This window comes from Brachypodium distachyon, chromosome 3, assembly GCF_000005505.3.
Source record: "Brachypodium distachyon strain Bd21 chromosome 3, Brachypodium_distachyon_v3.0, whole genome shotgun sequence".
Lineage (NCBI taxonomy): Eukaryota > Viridiplantae > Streptophyta > Magnoliopsida > Poales > Poaceae > Brachypodium > Brachypodium distachyon.
In genome coordinates this window covers 6,318,591-6,336,005 of record NC_016133.3, presented here as the reverse complement: position 1 = coordinate 6,336,005, position 17,415 = coordinate 6,318,591, and the positions used below count along the sequence as shown (strand labels likewise).

Genomic DNA, 17,415 nt, shown 5'->3' with positions numbered 1-17,415 from the left:
TCTTTTCTAATTGACGTGTCACACCTAAGATAAGGCAGTCTTATTAACCATTGTACATGTCCTAAAGAGCTTGTATATTATTGGGCAAAGGTTAGCTCTGCACTAGATCTGTAATACTTCCTGAGTTAATCCTAGCCGGATTTACATCCGTTCATTTTCATTGTTGAGATGAGAAAAACGTCCTGCTGTGATGTGATCGTGAAGAGCGTAATAAAATAGTGGCACATAATCCCCATTGTGCTAACGATTCAACCTCCACCCATCAGTATGATCATGTTTTTCTTCAGCTGTACTGACAGGAATTTGAGTTATGAGAGCGGCACAACACAATTTATGATACCAGAAGAGAAGAAGGAAAAATACCACCTTTCGCGGTACAAGATTTTTCTACTTACAAGGACCACATTTACCACTTGTGCACACAAATTTTACAATCATCAAACATAACACATTTTCAGTAACTGGTAGAGAATCTTAATCTCTTATCTTCCCCTTGTCATTGTATGAACATATTGCTGAAACTTTGCATATCGGACACCAGTTCTTCCGTCTTGGCCACTCCTGAATGCAGCACACATGATATTGATACTCACACTTCATCGTACCACTTCTTCATCCTCAATGTATTCCTCCTGCAACAATCCAGTCAATGTCAACAATATGTATTAAGCAGCACAAAATAATAACAAATCCAGTGTCCAAAAATAGTTTCTCGTGATATGAGTCGTATGGCTACATGGATGGAGAAAATTCAAATAAAGCAACTTACAGATATTAGAGAGCGGGAAAGAGATGAATAATAGAAAGAAAACAAAAGAGGATGGGCACACCAGAGGTTGCCGTTTCGACATAACATCACACGGTATTCTCAACTTCACCAACAAAACAGCAGGAACAATTTACTTTCTTGCAAGGAATTTTATTTTTCGGACTTCACAGCAGAAACGGTAGAAATATAGCATCCGTATACACATCTCGATTAAAACACTTCTAGTATGCACATAGATATACATGGCATATGCTGCATTTGATATGATCTAATACAACTCTGTTCCCTTCCAATACTGAATTTTCTTGTTTATACACATGTCGATTAAAACACTTCGCAACTTGCTCTTCAGAAAGGGAATTGGTCACAGAACCAATTCGGTCTTCCAGTTGCAACAATTCCTGACCGGAACAAAAGTACGACACAACCCAACAACTTATATATAAGGTCCGAACCAGATAAGTAGAAAACTATTTTTGAAATATGCACAGGTAAACTGAGTAATGATTAACAAAGAAAAGAGCCATTCTAATCGAACTATGATAGCAGAATCAATACTGGAAAGCAATACCTAATAAGACATGTTGTCAGTATCCATTCTCAGCAGTTAACCCTGGTTGTAGTTTGGAGCTCCCTCTCAACAATATCGGTTTGATTATACCTTCAGAAACTGAAATGTGGATTCCATAGTTTCACTAAATATGGAGTTACAGAGATTGGCGAGTGGTAAAAGAAGCTAGACGTGGTTGTGCAAATGCAAAAATTACAGAGAGCTATGCTTATGTACATAATTCTAATCCGATGACCGAGATTGAGGGGATGAAGGGATGCACAGGGTCATGTGGAAAATCGGAGCCTCATCATTTTATGGCCTGTGTATGCCGATTTTGTCGATCTGATCCAATTTTTAATAATATTCTTGCTTTCATCTGAAATACTCTCCAACTCTCAACTGAAAAAAAGTTTTGCATGACTACTCGTTTGACAACGATACAACTCGCGAAGCATGTGGCTACAGGAAAATGCAAAAGAAACTGCATAAGAAAAGCTCCAGAACTGACATACGAGGTTCACCTAAAGGTGGTGGTGATCATGCTGCGATGACGCTACAACGTCCGTGCTGCTGCCGTCATGCCCCGCCACAGGTAAGGGCGCCGTCGAGGCCGCGAGCCGCTGGCACTGCTGGCCGTCGCGAGGCTTGGAGCACCGCAATCGCCGCGCGCGCCCCTGGATACCGCAGCGTGCAGCCGCCACCACGAGTCGAAGCTGCGCGCCGTTGCCTAGAATGGCGCAGCGGCTGCTCCTCGGGGCCCTCTGCAACGGGGGCGGGAGGCGCGGCGACGAGCGCCTCGACGGAAGTTCGGCGCCGGGGAGGGGGGAGAAGTGGCAGTCTTGCTGGAGGGGGTGCTTGCCGGTGTGTCGTCGGAGCCAGGGACGGGAGTGCACGGTGGCGGCGTTGGATCGGGGGGAGGGGGGTGGGGACGACGTGTGGGAGAGAGGAAACGGCAAAGCTCGGCCCATGGGCGGTGGATCGGCTCCTGGCAAGGGGCAGCACCCTCCAGTTGGTCCATGTCAGGACCAATCAAAGTGGTCAGAACAGTTGGTACATTTCTTGGTCTCTTTTATGCAAAGAAGTATGTGCGCGAAGCAAGATGGAACTTACCGGACATTTTCCAACAAATCACCTAGAGGAATAACATCATTAGAGCAATAAATTACGGCCAAATATCTTATCATCTTATTGACTATTTTTCACTAAAATGATATATTTATTTAAAAGGTGTATTTATTTAAAAATGATTTATTTATTTATTAGGTTTAATTTTTTATTTTCCATTAATTGGTTGTTAGTTTAGGGTAGGAGATTTGTAAGCTATAGTTTTTCAGGGTTTTGGTTTCAAACAATTAGTTTCTAGGTTATTCATTGGGTCACACGCACACGGTTTCCTTTGGGCGACTATGTACGAGTTTTAAACATCAAGCAATTATGAGGTAATTATGATACCTATAATATTATTTTGAAGATTATACACAATATATATATATATATATAGATTTGTGTACACTCATGTGGAGCTATATTTTATTTAGTAAGATGCCTTCAAAATATTGAAAATTTGTGTATAAATGAAGTCGATCATAACGTACATAATTAATATCAAGGTATCACATATAGAAATATTAAATAAACTTGCACTAAAATAATAGTATCTAACTCAAAATAAAAGTAAAGTAAACATAAAAATAAGATATCATCTAGCTATTTAGTGAACATTAATCTTCTATTGGTGAAGGATCTAGTTTCTTCAAGGATTCCTTTAGTTCCTTGACTTCTCTAGGTAGTTCACTTATCTAATCAAGGCATTACATCGATGATTAAGTGCTGGAGGATTTCCATAGCTTGCATCCAATCATCGTGCAAAGAAGGGTTTAGTTTGGGAGTAAGAGTTGGAGGTGGCGGAGATCGACGTGCGCCCTTGATGAGCCCTTTTCACTGCAGATGACATTGGGCCCCACCTTTTGAACTCTGGTATCATTACCACCTTTTGAAGCATGAGTGCAGGAGTGAGACAACGACGTTTATCTACAAGTACTTGCGTGTAATTTTCTTTTATTTTAAACTGTAAGGGTTCGTTGATTTTAATATATGGCACTGTCCTTCTTGCATAATTACATTTTTACTCCCCAACTCGGCCCCAACACGAGCAGGACAGCAAAGATGCCTCGGGCAGTCGGGCGCCCTTGGTCAGTGCGGTGCGCAAGTAGGTGCCCCTTGTGCCAACATCGTTGTTGGGCGTCATCGCGTCAGCCTGGGCATTTGGTCTAACCGAACAGAACGGTTCGGTTCTCTGGTTTTTTTAAGGAAATTCGGTTCTGAAGAAATGTTGACCGATCGGTTCTCCTATAAAATGCTAACCGAAACTTCGGTTCGGTTCTCGGTTATACCCGAACAGAACCGAACACATTAACTCACATCACAGGAGAAAACAATCTGTGCAAAAGAAGCTGCCAGAAACTGATCTCTGGCACTCGTATCGGGATTTGAAGGAAAGCCGGAGAGTAACATCCGGTGAAACACCCATTTGGTGCAAGCTTCATAAAAACCATATAAAAGTTTAAGAAAATATAAAAAAACATATGTTGAAGGTTTGACGTTCTACATAAGTGCAAAATTGCAAGTTGGAAATCAAATGCATTTGGAAGAAATAAAAAGATAAATATACAAATGAATAGTGTCATACAGTGAATGGCCACTATTCATGCTGAATTTATTTTTTTCGCTGCTATCAAACGGAATTGAGTTATGATTTGAAATTTTACTTGTAATATTTTTGTGAATTTTTCATATGTGTAATGTTTTCTATATACGTGTAATATTTAAAGTCCAAAACTCAATTGCATTTAGTAGCAACAAAAACAAATTCAGCATCAATAGTGGTTCTTCATTGTTTTGTACTATTCATTTATATATTTTTATTTTTAACTTCTTTGAGATGCATTTTCTTCACTAACAGGGATATTACATGTTTTCAGTCAGTAGCAACGCACATGCACGGTGCTAGTTCTCACAGAAAAGCATGCGTTGGGTATTTCTAGTTGTGTAACAATGCATGTACAATTACACATGCAAAGAAGCCGCACTAAGTCACAGATATAATTCAACAGGAATATGATTATGCCATTATTCCTTTTAGAGATGTCACTAGCTATTCTTAGCAACAAGGTAGCATTGAACAGGTCCCTACACCCCTTACACAAACAACCCGGGAAACAGGAGCCTCATAAAATTAAGGGAACCCTCACAACAACACCGTATCCAAACTTAGCAAAACAGCAAAACTCCCTAAAACAACATTGCAGCAGTTTCGGCTGGCTTGGTGGCAGCAGCAAGGGAGGGAGGGAGGAGGAGGGAATCCCAGGCATTGCATGAGAAATAAGGCCAAGGGAGAGGAAGAGAGACAAAAATCCCCTTTTGTCTCTCTCTCCCCCTTCCGTTTGCGCTCCTGTTCTCGCATTCTAGCTGCGTCATCTTTTGGGTTCGACCATTGCATGGTTGGTTGATTGGTTGGAAAGCTGAGAAATGTACCTCTCGGCCTTCTCAACATCGTCGCACAGCGGGGAGCCTGAGGCCGGGAAGGACAGCTCGACCATCGTGGCCGTCGACCGGGACAAGAACAGCCAGCAAGCGGCGAAATGGGCGGTGGATCGGCTCCTGGCAAGGGGCAGCACCCTCCAGTTGGTCCATGTCAGGACCAATCAAAGTAGTCAGAACGGTTGGTACATTTTTTGGTCTCTTTTATGCAAAAAAGTATCTGCGTGAAGCAAGATGGAACTGAAAATTAGAAGAGACTTTTTTCTACATTTCAACACCATAAGAATTAGGAGGAAAGTTAAGATCACAAGGGCATTCAGTTTCCACCCTTATGGTGGTAAGCTATTCATCATCACAGCAGACCTATTTTTGGAAAATTGGTAGGTTGAGAACTTGGGTGATTGCCGCAATTTTGTAACAATATGATGTGCATAATGTCATCATGTGGTGAGAATTTAAAGCCACACATTTGCGTTTTAAAAAAAATGTAGGAAAGTGAACTAGACACAAGAAACTGCTCATTGCGTTGTGGAATGACACATGCTGCATTGTTCCAAAATGAATACAGCTGACTGCATAGATACAATACAAAAAAAACCATATTCACTAGTCTCCCTAACTATTGATTCCATGAGGTGGCTAATAAACATTTTATTGTACTATTTGACATGGAAAAAAAAATTGTCATCACTTATTCTGTTTTACTTTGTGCGTGGCCATATAACAGCTGAAGCAGGCCGTGGAGTTGATGCGGATGCAGAAATGTCGCAATTGTTTATCTCATACAGAGGCTACTGTGCTCGTAAAGGGGTAAGAAAGCACTAGACTGAACTACAGATTTCTTTTTTTCTTTTTGCGGTCGTAGACTGAACTATAGATAATTAGCTAATAAATACCCAAGGACTTCTGGAATCAAATAAGTCAGTGCTAAAGCAGGAGGATAATAATGACAACAACAAGAAGCAAATAACCACACCACAAGTGCAGTTAGCAATCTTAAACCTTTGTTAACAACAGGAAGCAAATATACACAAGTAAGCATACACTGCCATATGCATATCGCAGATGCATCTGAATGAGGTGATCTTGGACAACAATGATATCTCCAAAGCAATTGTTGACTATGCCACTAGTCATACCATCACAGATATAGTTGTCGGGGCATCAACTAGAAACACATTCATCAGGTACATACTCATCCATACTCCATGGTTGTGCAACATTACATTCCTCTGATACCTGTAATGAACACAAGCGTGGACTTAATTTATGCCGTGCAGAAGATTTAGAAATCCTGACGTGCCAACATGCTTGATGAAGATGGCGCCTGATTATTGCACAGTACATGTAATACACAAAGGGAAGGCCATCCAAGTGAAGGCAGCCAAAGGTCCGGCACCCTTTACTACTCTCCCTCCGAAGCAAAACTCGCAACCAAACATAGAATCTGACCCATTTGCAAGGTGAGTTCATGAAGAAGAAAAAGTAGCACTCGGATAGTCAATAAGCACATTGCATGTTTCTGAAGCTAAATGGTTTACACAATCTAAACACTCACATACTTGCATTTGGAAAATAGCACATCTTTTCTCGTTCACATCACTCTAGTTACCTTCAGAACTTGTTAACATGCATGTTTAAAAAAAAAACCTTGTTAGCGTAACTATAAGAAATTGCGCAAAAAAAACGTAACTATAAGAAACATTCTGGTTTGTACAACAGATCGTCAAGAGATTGGAGGAAGTTTTCTCAGCCATCGTCACCAAAGTCCAATAGATCATCAGTGGACCGAAATAGACCATCGGTGGAGCGAAATAGACCATCGGTCGAACGACTATCAGCCTATTCAAAGGCCCCAACGAAAGATAGGCATCTCCTCTCGGGAAGGCAAGCACCCCAGAGAGACTTCGATGACTACATCGACTTCATCGCACCACCAAGGCCCTCCGTGACTCGCAGCTCCTTTTCAGATGACATTGATTTTCCCATGAGCATGGAGTTAAATTCCATGGACTATGGTGAATCTCTGGAACTATCATCATATGTATCCATTGAAAGCCTAAGTTCAGCCGGGGTACGAGCATTGTACACGTGAAGTTGCTAAAGTTGATTAAAACTTTGCACCTGGACACTGATTTGAACTTCTGAAGTACTAATCATGAATTTATATTTTGTTTCACTTGAATACAGAAGGACGTAGAAGCTGAGATGAGACGACTGAGACTAGAGCTCAAACAGACAATGGAAATGTACAACTCCGCATGTAAAGAAGCAGTTGACGCTAAACAGAAGGTGTGTTTACTCCTGCATAGCTACACTTAACAATAAACATCGAGTAGTTCCCAAACCCACCAAAAGCTCTTAATAAAATGAATAGTAACCTATCTGCAGGCGGCTCAGCTGTCGCAAATGAAGGTAGAAGAGTCCAAAAAGTACGAAGAACTAAGGAATTCAGAAGAAGAAGCTCTTGCACTTGTTGAAATGGAGAAGGCAAAGTGCAGAGCCGCGCTGGAGGCAGCAGAAGCTGCACAAAAAATTGCAGAGCTCGAGGCGCAGAAGAGATTGAGAGCAGAATGGAAGGCAAAGCGTGAAACGGACGAGAGAAGGAGAGCAACAGACACGGATCTCCGGTACAGGAGGTACTCCATTGATGATATAGAAGCTGCCACTCATAAGTTTGACAGGGCACTGAAGATAGGCGAAGGTGGATATGGACCAGTGTATAAAGCCGTTCTGGATCATACCAATGTTGCTATTAAGATCCTAAGACCAGACGCATCACAGGGGAGGCAACAATTTCAGCAAGAGGTAAATCTGAATCTGATACAACATTGCAGCAGCCAAAAGTTTTGTGCTATCCTTCATATATTTATGCAGTTATAGCTGGTAAGTTGTTTGTTTGTCAGTCTATTCAGAGCTGCTTTGAGTACCTAGATATACTACAACAATATAAAACACCATATGTTGTTCACCATAAAAAAAAAGGAAAAACAGGTTTTCTTTTCTTTGTTACGGAGGACACCTTATCTTCCTGCTGGTCCTCGTTAAGAAATTCAGTCTTTAGGTGCATTTTAGTTATGCAGATGAAGCCATGATGAACCTAAATTGTATGCTAATCAATAATTTGCAGATCGAAATACTAAGCAGCATGCGGCATCCAAACATGGTCCTGTTGCTCGGAGCTTGCCCAGAGTATGGCTGCCTAGTGTACGAGTACATGGACTACGGAAGCCTAGAGGACCGGCTATGCCGACGAGGCAACACCAAACCAATCCCATGGAACATCCGGTTCAGGATCGCTGCCGACATCGCTACTGGCCTTCTCTTCCTTCACCAGGCGAAGCCCGAACCACTTGTCCACAGAGACCTCAAGCCTGGCAACATCCTCCTCGACCACAATTTCGTCAGCAAGATCAGTGATGTCGGCCTTGCGAGGCTGGTGCCACAGTCCATAGCTGAAGTCACACAATACAGGATGACATCCACAGCCGGCACATTCTGCTATATTGACCCTGAGTACCAGCAGACAGGCATGCTCACCACAAAGTCTGACATATACTCTTTCGGTATCCTACTGCTCCAGATCATCACGGCCAGGTCCCCCATGGGCCTCACGCACCAAGTCGAGGATGCCATAGAGAGAGGAGCCTTCCAAGAGGTACTTGACCAGACGGTAACGGACTGGCCAGTGGAAGAGGCTCTGGCATTCGCGCAGTTGGCTTTGAAATGTGCTGAGCTACGAAAGAAGGACAGGCCAGATCTCGGGAAAGAAATAATGCCTGAGTTGAATAGGCTGCGGAATCTTGGGCAAGAGTATGAAGCTTCCCATGTCAGCAGCACGAGCACAACCTACTCGAGCTGCGCACCATACAGTTTCAACAATGATGATGATGTATCGATACCATAAGAAAATATTCCCTGGTTGTGATTAAACGATGCAAGCATGTACAGAGAGATGGGAGATCGAATTGCCTTCTGGGCCTGGAAAAGCCTCTGCTATCTTTGCTCTGCTCAGATCCTGGGATCCGATGAGATGAACATGGATTGCAGCAGGTGATGATGATGATGATAAGATGCCAAACATAGTCTCGGGCTTTCGGCGAACCAGAAGAGGTTATTAGCATGTAGGTGAGAGGAGCGCATATTGGAAACTTAAGGCAATGCATGTGTGTAACATACCAAAATGCAAGTTGTAATTGTAAAATAGCAGCCTCAGGTTCTCAACTATGTTTCGCCTCTGTTCTTTGTCACCAGGTCGCCACACAAGAGGTGCTAAGAGAATTTTGTTTCGTTCTTACCATAATCAACCACATGATAAACTGCTAACCATTATCAGAAAAACAAAAACAAAAAATTGAACGGGTCACATATCTGCTTCATTCGACGCGTTGTTATTGGATATGAAATTAGATGCTAGGAGTGATGTAGACAAAAAATACAGTACCATTGCAAGTGCACAACTGCCTCACTGACCGTCGACGCTTTGCTATGTCTTGTGTGCCAGCCTCATGGACGCGAATAAGGCGCTATTACAGATTATTAACGAAATCAGATTACGAGGAACAAGTATGCCAGAGATAATAGACGTGTATGCATCATTATTACTAAGCAGGCACAATCACTAACAAGCGGGAGCGCCGTCATAGCTGATTGGATCAACTAGGAACAGCACCAAATGAATGTAGCCCCAGCTAATCTAGTTGCCTAGCTATGGCAAAATTTGGGACCGAAGACGAAAGCCACTTGGTTCTCGGCATCAGTGGTTCCATGTGCTCGGTTCCTTACGATTGCCGCGGCAGGCCACTCCAAGTCTCCAATGGCTCCTTACGGTGCCGCGCCAGAAACCAGGGCTAACACGTCAGAGGTGCGTGCGCGTGCTAAGGGCGAGGAATGAATGCGCTGCGCTAGTAGACGAAGAAGGAAAGGGGAGCAGATCGGTAGAGGATGGCCTACCTGATGCGGAGACATTGGAGGGGAGCGAGCGGCGGCCAGCGGAGGGGGCGGCCAGGCGGGGGAGCTCGAGGCCGTTTCGCGGCGAGGCGGGGAGAAGAGAACCCTGATCGAGAAGGGCTTCACGGCCCACGCTTTTGGACGGTGGGCGTGGTTTGGCGATTGCGGGTGTGAAGCAAGATCTCGCCGTGGGCACCTCGTTAAAGCACGATGAGGGGGCAAATACAATCGACGTTCCTTTCATCCCAAAGGAAATGCAGCTTGATTACAAGGAGCAAACATCACAGGGTAGCCAGGCAGCAAGCAGAATGCAAATGCGTCTCTTTCAGAGGGCAGCACGGGGCAAATATATCGGGACGTCGAGAGAATAGGACAAACAGGTATATGCAATAATCGCCTCAAAGAACAATCAGCAACAAGTGTATAACCGCCCTTTATTATTACCAACTTCTTCTAAAGTACTCCCTCCGATCCTAAATTGTTGTCGAAATATTACATATATCTAGACGCATTTTAAGAATAGATACATTCATATTTGGGCAAATTTGAGTCAAGAATTTAGAATCAGAGCAAGTAGTACAGTAGCACAAATCTTACATGCACAGGAAAACCAGGTCGCCCGGTCTCAATGCTTGTGAGCGAGCTCCTTGAGGACATGGCCGAGGTCGGCCTCGCGCTTGGTGTTCTCCACCCACTTGGCATTGATCCTCACCCTCTCGAGGCTCTGCTTCACCGTCCTTGCGATGCTCGCCTTGGTCCTGCTCTTGAAGAACTCCTCCGCCTCGTCGCCCTTCTCGTTCGTCGCGAGCTGAAAACAAATCGACATTCCGTCCATGTTAGCGGCTTTTAAGTTTATAGTTTATACAGATTTAGTTGTGCGTGTGGTCGTGTGAGCGTGGTAAATAAAGAGGCGTTATGCTTATGCAGTGGCATACCGGTGAGACGGTGGCTGAGATGAAATAGGTGAGCAGGTGTCCGGTGAAGGTCTCTGATATGTAGTCCCACTTTTCCTGAACCATGGGCAAGGCAATGGAGTCAGTACAGGAGAACAAAAGAAGTATAAGCCAACAGAGAAATGTCAATGAATACCTTCAACCATGTCCATGCCACCTCCTGTGCCGCTGCGGTCACTCCGCGAAGAACAAATATACAGTCCTGATTCCTTACCTGTGCATGCAGTATATCATGAGTTAGACTGGTGGGTAAGATGATAGGATAAATGTTTATCTGCACTGCTTCGAAAGCTTTATCAATCTTGTGTTACCTCAGGAGATAGCAGGAAGTCAAGAGCTTCATGGACAACATCAGGATCAGGGGAAGATGCCAATGAACCTACCAAAAAGAGGAACATTAGTTTATGAGGTTCCGACAAATGGTCCCATGCTCACCTGCAAAACATAAACCTTTTCATAAAAGGAAATGATGAGTTTTTACCTAACACACGGACTTTCTCCTGGCTAAGATCAGTTTCCCTATAAATCTTCAGGAGTGATTCATAACCAGCTTTGTTTGATTTGTTCACCGTCTGCATCAGAGCAACATATGCAGCCTACAATACAAGAAGAGGGTTAACAAGTGGATTGCACGTCTGCACATAGCTTGCACGGTTATGTAGCTATATGCAGAATTTACATTCAGTTACAGTGCCAACCTTTCGGACATCTGGTGGGAGGAGTGGTGTCTCTCTGTCTTCCAGAAAGACATTAAATCGACGTACGGCTTCATTTATGGTAGCCTCATGGCCAAGTTCTGCAAGAGCATTCAACAGTGTACCTCTTAGCAGTGCATTTAGGTGACCCTCGCCGCTCTTAGCATCCCAACCAACTCTCCTGCAAAGGGAGGATTTCAGAAAGGTTAGGAGAGATTACACGGTAAGCTATCCTTCCACTATAATGTGAAGAGCAATTAACTTACTGTGCGAACGGCTCAAGAAAGCCAATTAGGAACTTTTTCATATTACCCAACTCCTCAGGTGCAGCAACAGACATCATCTCAAAAATGCTCAGACTTGTCTATGAAGCCAAGAAAAAAAATTCTCAGAAAAGACTCGAGATTACAAACACAATAAATCAATAAGCATATAAAGAATGAGTATAAGAATAGTACATTGATGGCATTTGCAAGCACTGTATATTCAGTCTCATCCTTGTAGGCGGCAATCAAATGCAGCAATGTGACCAACTTTTGTTTACCAGCCATGCAGAGGGCATATGTGTCATCAAGTACACCTGTATGTATCAAACAATAATGAGGTAGAATACTAGAATAGTTAAACGGGGTAAGACGTGTGCAATTTTAACTTTTAAGCAACAAGGCAAGAGTTTTACCATATCTGTCTGCTGCACTCAATTTGTTGGTCTCAACTGCATGCCTAAGTCGGGATGCAAGTTCCTCATCATAGCTCACTCTATAGAAGCCAGTCTGATCGACATTAAGTTTTATCCAGAAGTCATCTTTATTTTGACATTCTACGAGCCCTGACAAATTGAAATCCTCTTGTTTCCCACGGAAAAGAAACTTTTGTTGAAGTGAGTATGAACAGCAGCATAGTGTGACGGGAACCACCCATTGCCCAACTCCTGCGGACCCACTTGACAGGAACTGTGTCTGCAAGAGACAGGACCAAAAGATGTTCAGAAAGCCTCAACCCAGAAACTTATCTGATAAAAACATGCAAAGTTGGAAGGAATTTTGTGGATGTCCATGGCCAAACCTGCTCCAGCTCTAGCTTTCCATCCTTGAGTTTTACACTGACAACAGGATAACCTTGCTGCTTTGTCCATGACTGCATTAATGTGTTCACCGGCTCACCAGAGCCCTCTTCAAGGGCAGCCCACAAGTCCTCCGTTTTGGCATTTGAATATGCAAACCTTTTGATGTATGCAGCCAGAGATTTCTGGCAAAACGAGGACCAAATGAATAAAATTCTTGTTTCCATTAAGAAGCTATTTAATTTTAACTGACAGGTGACGGCAGATATGAAACTAACGTGCAAAGTTTAAGTTCCAACAGATAGTACTCCCTGCCAGCTTTAAAATATAAGGCGCCCAAGCATTTCAAGATTTAGTTCGATCAACATATATAGATCAATAAATTTGGGTTATGCAACACAAAAATGATGCCATTTGGTTGCATCATATGATCCACATTTTGTCAGTGTCATTGTTTGTCAAAGTTGATTCTCGGAAGGTATGGGCTGGGCACCTCACATTTTGAAACAGATGGAACATTTATACAGTTACAAGTAAGATTGCATGAGGTTCAACCAACTGCACATATAAATTGAGAAAATAACAGAGTAATGTCCTTCATGCAAAAAATCATGTGCGAGGGGAAGTATTACTTCAAAAGTAACTTTACAGTCAAGGCCACATGACCTGTTAAACCAGCACACTGCATAAAATAAAATAGGGAAAAATAAGCAAAGCAAACCTGGAAGATCTCAGCCCCAAGATAACTTTGCAACATCCGAATAACAGCAGCTCCTTTCCTATAGCTTATAGCATCAAATATCTCATCTATTTCATCAACATGATTTACATCCACCTGAAAATAATAGATAATAAGCCACATATATGTACACCCGGCAGGAAAAGTTAACGTACATTAACAGGGAATAAAAATTTAATATCACTTGATAAAATCTGATGAGGTCTATTAGAATACTGATAATATGCACCAACATCTCCAGCAATTTAATGAAGTAGCACGAACATGTTGGTGTTTTTCAATAACATAGCATGCTGAAAATGATGAAATTACTTTTACCTCAATTGGATGTGACCCTGCAAGAGCATCCAACCTGAACCCTGTTGTAGACTCATCTAGAAACTGAATCCAAACATTCCATTCAGGAAAGAAAGAATCTGCAGCTAAGTAGGATACCTGCAATGGCAGAAACGTCAGATGAACAACATAACTTTCCTGCAACTTCTCAGTATTTTTGTGTTCTAAATTTCTTACCCATGTTGCAAAACCCTCATTAAGCCATAGATGCGTCCACCATTCCATGGTTACAAGATTCCCAAACCACTGGTGAGCTAATTCATGTGCAACGACAACTGCAACCTGGACAGACAAGAAGGATTAAGTCAAGATTTTCAAAAGGACAGCGTCAATAGCACCTGGCCATCAAACAGATGTGCACTAAATCAAATGCCTACAGAACTACTTACAGCATCAGTCCGTGCTTATTTTTGTTAAATTGACAGAACGGAGCAAATTTTGATTGTGTTATTAGAGTCAGCACTGTGCATTATAAAAGACTCAATTTAATCAGTTTGACATATCATTGTCAATTACTTGATGATGAAAAAGAATCATATTGCCAGGACAGTTCAAAATCAGTGAAACAATGAATTACATAGAAACCTACCCTTTGCTTATTAGCAGCTGCAGAGTGTCGCTCATCAAATAACAAAGCTGTTTCACGGTATGTAACTAAGCCATAGTTCTCCATTGCTCCAGCGGAAAAATCAGGAATCGCAATCATGTCCATTTTTGGGAGAGGATACGGCACCTCAAAGTACCTACATGATAAAAAAAGCCGTCATTAGCTGAACCCATGAAGAGAACTTTAGGTGTACGGTAGATGCTGAGATGCCTCAAGCCCTCAACAAACCCCCAAATTTTGACAGAAATGACTTTTCCTAAAGGGGTATGAATTTCACGAATCATCAAAGCATGGAGAACAAATCAACTTTTGACAGGCTTATTTAACTCAGAAATGCCATCTTCGGAGAAGATCAACATTACCATCAATTTTGCAGTCTTTCCAATGCCTATCTAATACAACTTTGTACTAAATCAGCAACACTTAATACAGGACGGAGGGAGTAATCACTATATCAGGAAATGGGCTAATAATGCATTGTTTTATATGATTATACTAGAGACAGAGAAAAAACAGTGCATTTACACACAAATACCACGAACGAAAACATATTTATCAGCCTATAAAACTTAATTCTTGAGAACGTAAATGGACATTAGTTGACACATGTCTGCATACTGACTAGTTATGCGCAATAGTAGCATTATTCACATCAAAATATTCGGTGACTATCAATCTAGCGACAATGTGTCAATCTTAGTAAGGCGGAAGATTAGAAAGTTACTCCTTGAAGAGGATCAGTGTCTTCACGGCAACCTCCAGAGCAAACTTTCCCTGGGCACTCTTACCAACCTGTGTGTAAACACGCACACTAGTGCCTGAAAAGGAAGAGGAGATGAGGCCAGTTAAATTCAAGGCACAAACCACCAAAAGGTGAAAGCTAAAGAGATGCATAATGGTAATAGTAAAATAATGTGACAGAGAAGTTACAGCACCATCGGTAGTGAAAGCTTCAACATAGTCAAACATGCCAACAATAACAGCCACTAGGTATGTTGACATTATTGGGGTTTCTTGAAAGCAAACAACTTTCGTAGGACCATTGACCTTCTCTTCAATGACTGGCATATTTGACAAAGCAACGGTCTCAGACGGAACTTCTAGAGTAATTTTGAAGACAGCCTGCAGAAGTAAAAGGAGAAGTTAGACCCAAAAGTATGTCTTTTGTGTATCTAAAGAAGCTTAATACTTGATCATTCTGTCCCAAAGATGTGCACTTCTTAACAATGGGTTAACTGATGTGTGGCAACAATTTAGCCTTCTTTGAAAAGCTAAAAAGCATGATATGTGGCCACGATCTACCCTTCCTCAGCAAGTCCTCCATACATGCATTCCTTCTCCCGTAAACACACAGCTGCAAAACTGTGCAGAATAACTGAAAAGCAAAAAGGAGTAATGAAAAAAGCAAGCCTGTAAACCTTGAAAGAGGGTTCATCCCAACATGGGAAGCAGCGCCTTGCATCAGCGGGTTCAAATTGAGTTACAGCCATATTCTTCTTCTCGCCATTGAGCTCATACACACTAAAAAGCCAAAGAAGAAAGATTATATTGTGAATTGTGAATTTCTTTAAAGATAAAATTTAAAGATGACAATTGATTACCTTCTGTAAAAGCCCTTCATCTTGTCATTCAAAGTTCCATGGAATGCAATTGCCAATGTTCCCTCCCCAAGAGGAAGCACTTCGCTAAAGCGAATAATCAAGATCTCATCCTTCGGCGCATTGGTAACTTCCACAGGATGCAACACCTGATGCGAAAGATAGCAAAGGACAAGTAAGCCCTAGTAAGCAGTGCACATCGATTTTTAAAGCTTTTAAGCTGCAGCAGATCGATCTCATACACTCCACTATCAAGCCAATGCTAGAACTAACGCCACCTCCAAGGGCCGAAACTTGCAGCCACCGGTAAACACCGCTCCAAAACCTCACACCTTACGCCCCCAACCAATCCCCACGCCTCAGTTTACAAATCTCCAACCTCACACGAACAGATCAAACCACCAAAGCCGTCTGTAACAAAGCAGCAGCAGCAGTTAGGTACCTGGCCGGAGCCCTGGGGCGTGAAGTGTACGTCCCCGGGGGAGACGTCGAGGTCGGCGGCGTTGAGCACGAGGAACCGCGTGGGCGCGGCGACGTCCACGGAGACGGCCACGGAGCCCGCGAAGGCGCACGCGTCGAGGTCGGGCGTGAGCCGCAGATCGTAGCGCCGCGGCGCCGCGAAGCCGGGGAGCCGAGCCTGCCCCATGAACTGCTCCGCGCTCTGCTGCTCCGCCGCCATGGTCACCGCTACCCCCGAGGAAGAGAGAAGAAGAAGAAGAAGAAGAAGAAGAGATTTGGAAGCGTCGGAGACTTGGAGGAGGGAGCAGCGGAGGCGCTCGGCGATGATTAATCAAGAGCGCTTTGCGATTTGCGATCCGGTGCGATGAGATATTATATTGTGGGCTCCTCCAACGGCTTGTTGTTAACGGGGTTCCGGAGTTCCGTTGCTGTACGGCTCAATCTACAGTCGAACGACACCCGGCCATGGCCATTCGTGTCTTGGTGATGAAGTCGAGAAGGATTATCCTTTTCTTTGACAGGTTCTTTATTTTTTGATAGGGCAGACGGACTATCCTTGTCAAAAGAAAAGGATCGAAGCGGATTTTTGCGTAGTTTCCTGACTCTTAGCAGCGTTTGTTTGATTCACGGTAATTACGTGGTGCTTGGTTGCGTGTATCAGGGGTCAATCTTTTTTTAAAATCATAACGATATATGGTTTTATTGCCCGATATAGAATTCAGATATTTGGATATTTGCATGAGGTCAATAAGATATCTGCATGAGGTCAATGAGGATATGGAATACAGATATTTGCATGGGGTCAAATGAGTACGGGACGCGGTTTAAAGCACTTTGAACCAAACTTGCGGGAAACAGTCGATTCGGCCATTTGCACAAGGCGAGCCCCGCGTTGATATTGCATGCATGGAACAAGGTATTTTTCTCCTGCATCCACGTGCTCTCGCCCTTCACCGGCTGCACCTAGTCCTTTGGCGGTTGATTTTTCGGCCTCTCGTCCTTTATAAGCGTCTTATGACCCTTTGTCCTTGATGATCTCTTGCCTTTCATTAATGGTGGATGACCCTCATTGATGTCAGCTCGCCCTTCATTGAAGGCCCCTTACCTTCGCCTGACGGCCCATCCTTCGTTGGCGGGTCCTCGTCCTTCACTC

The 17,415-nt window shown here is 43.1% G+C and overlaps 2 protein-coding genes and 1 long non-coding RNA gene across 6 annotated transcripts; 1 reads left to right on the top strand and 2 right to left on the bottom strand.

Moving 5' to 3' along the window:
• Positions 1 to 241: 241 nt before the first annotated feature.
• LOC100841849 lies at positions 242 to 2,356 on the bottom strand. 4 transcript variants are annotated; one of them, XR_001406732.2, is made up of 3 exons: positions 1,831 to 2,356; positions 1,341 to 1,439; positions 242 to 632 (listed from the first exon to the last, which is right to left on the bottom strand). It is a non-coding gene; the product is annotated as an uncharacterized LOC100841849 (long non-coding RNA). The 4 variants fall into 4 exon arrangements; XR_001406733.2 differs by having other exon boundaries at positions 1,835 to 2,356; XR_731234.3 differs by having other exon boundaries at positions 1,844 to 2,356.
• Positions 2,357 to 4,850: 2,494 nt separating this feature from the next.
• On the top strand, positions 4,851 to 8,769 carry LOC100841235 (U-box domain-containing protein 35). The gene is made up of 8 exons (XM_003571065.4): positions 4,851 to 5,043; positions 5,590 to 5,672; positions 5,928 to 6,049; positions 6,143 to 6,325; positions 6,585 to 6,936; positions 7,053 to 7,154; positions 7,254 to 7,670; positions 7,993 to 8,769. Exons 1-8 carry the CDS (start codon positions 4,851 to 4,853, stop codon positions 8,767 to 8,769), a joined length of 2,229 nt encoding a protein of 742 aa, XP_003571113.1.
• Positions 8,770 to 10,221: 1,452 nt separating this feature from the next.
• LOC100827486 (aminopeptidase M1-A) lies at positions 10,222 to 16,697 on the bottom strand. Its single transcript, XM_003571646.4, has 19 exons — positions 16,246 to 16,697; positions 15,807 to 15,952; positions 15,624 to 15,726; positions 15,141 to 15,327; positions 14,930 to 15,023; positions 14,188 to 14,341; positions 13,776 to 13,880; positions 13,581 to 13,697; positions 13,245 to 13,358; positions 12,526 to 12,708; positions 12,140 to 12,419; positions 11,919 to 12,040; positions 11,727 to 11,824; positions 11,464 to 11,641; positions 11,247 to 11,361; positions 11,077 to 11,144; positions 10,902 to 10,979; positions 10,748 to 10,822; positions 10,222 to 10,620 (listed from the first exon to the last, which is right to left on the bottom strand). Exons 1-19 carry the CDS (start codon positions 16,480 to 16,482, stop codon positions 10,438 to 10,440), a joined length of 2,637 nt encoding a protein of 878 aa, XP_003571694.1. The 5' UTR covers positions 16,483 to 16,697; the 3' UTR covers positions 10,222 to 10,437.
• Between the last annotated feature and the right edge of the window lie 718 nt (positions 16,698 to 17,415).

What these genes read in the sequence shown, in the direction of transcription:
- LOC100841235 (XM_003571065.4), top strand. Translation starts at nt 4,851, where the DNA reads ATGTACCTCTCGGCCTTCTCAACATCGTCGCACAGCGGGGAGCCTGAG. An exon ending in ACTAGAAACACATTCATCAG is followed by an intron (nt 6,050 to 6,142) that starts GTACATACTCAT and finishes TATGCCGTGCAG; the next exon opens with AAGATTTAGAAATCCTGACG. An exon ending in AAAGCCTAAGTTCAGCCGGG is followed by an intron (nt 6,937 to 7,052) that starts GTACGAGCATTG and finishes ACTTGAATACAG; the next exon opens with AAGGACGTAGAAGCTGAGAT.
- LOC100827486 (XM_003571646.4), bottom strand. Translation starts at nt 16,482, where the DNA reads ATGGCGGCGGAGCAGCAGAGCGCGGAGCAGTTCATGGGGCAGGCTCGG. An exon ending in CAGCTGCTAATAAGCAAAGG is followed by an intron (nt 13,881 to 14,187) that starts GTAGGTTTCTAT and finishes TTGTCTGTCCAG; the next exon opens with GTTGCAGTTGTCGTTGCACA. An exon ending in TTTCTTGAGCCGTTCGCACA is followed by an intron (nt 11,642 to 11,726) that starts GTAAGTTAATTG and finishes CTCCCTTTGCAG; the next exon opens with GAGAGTTGGTTGGGATGCTA.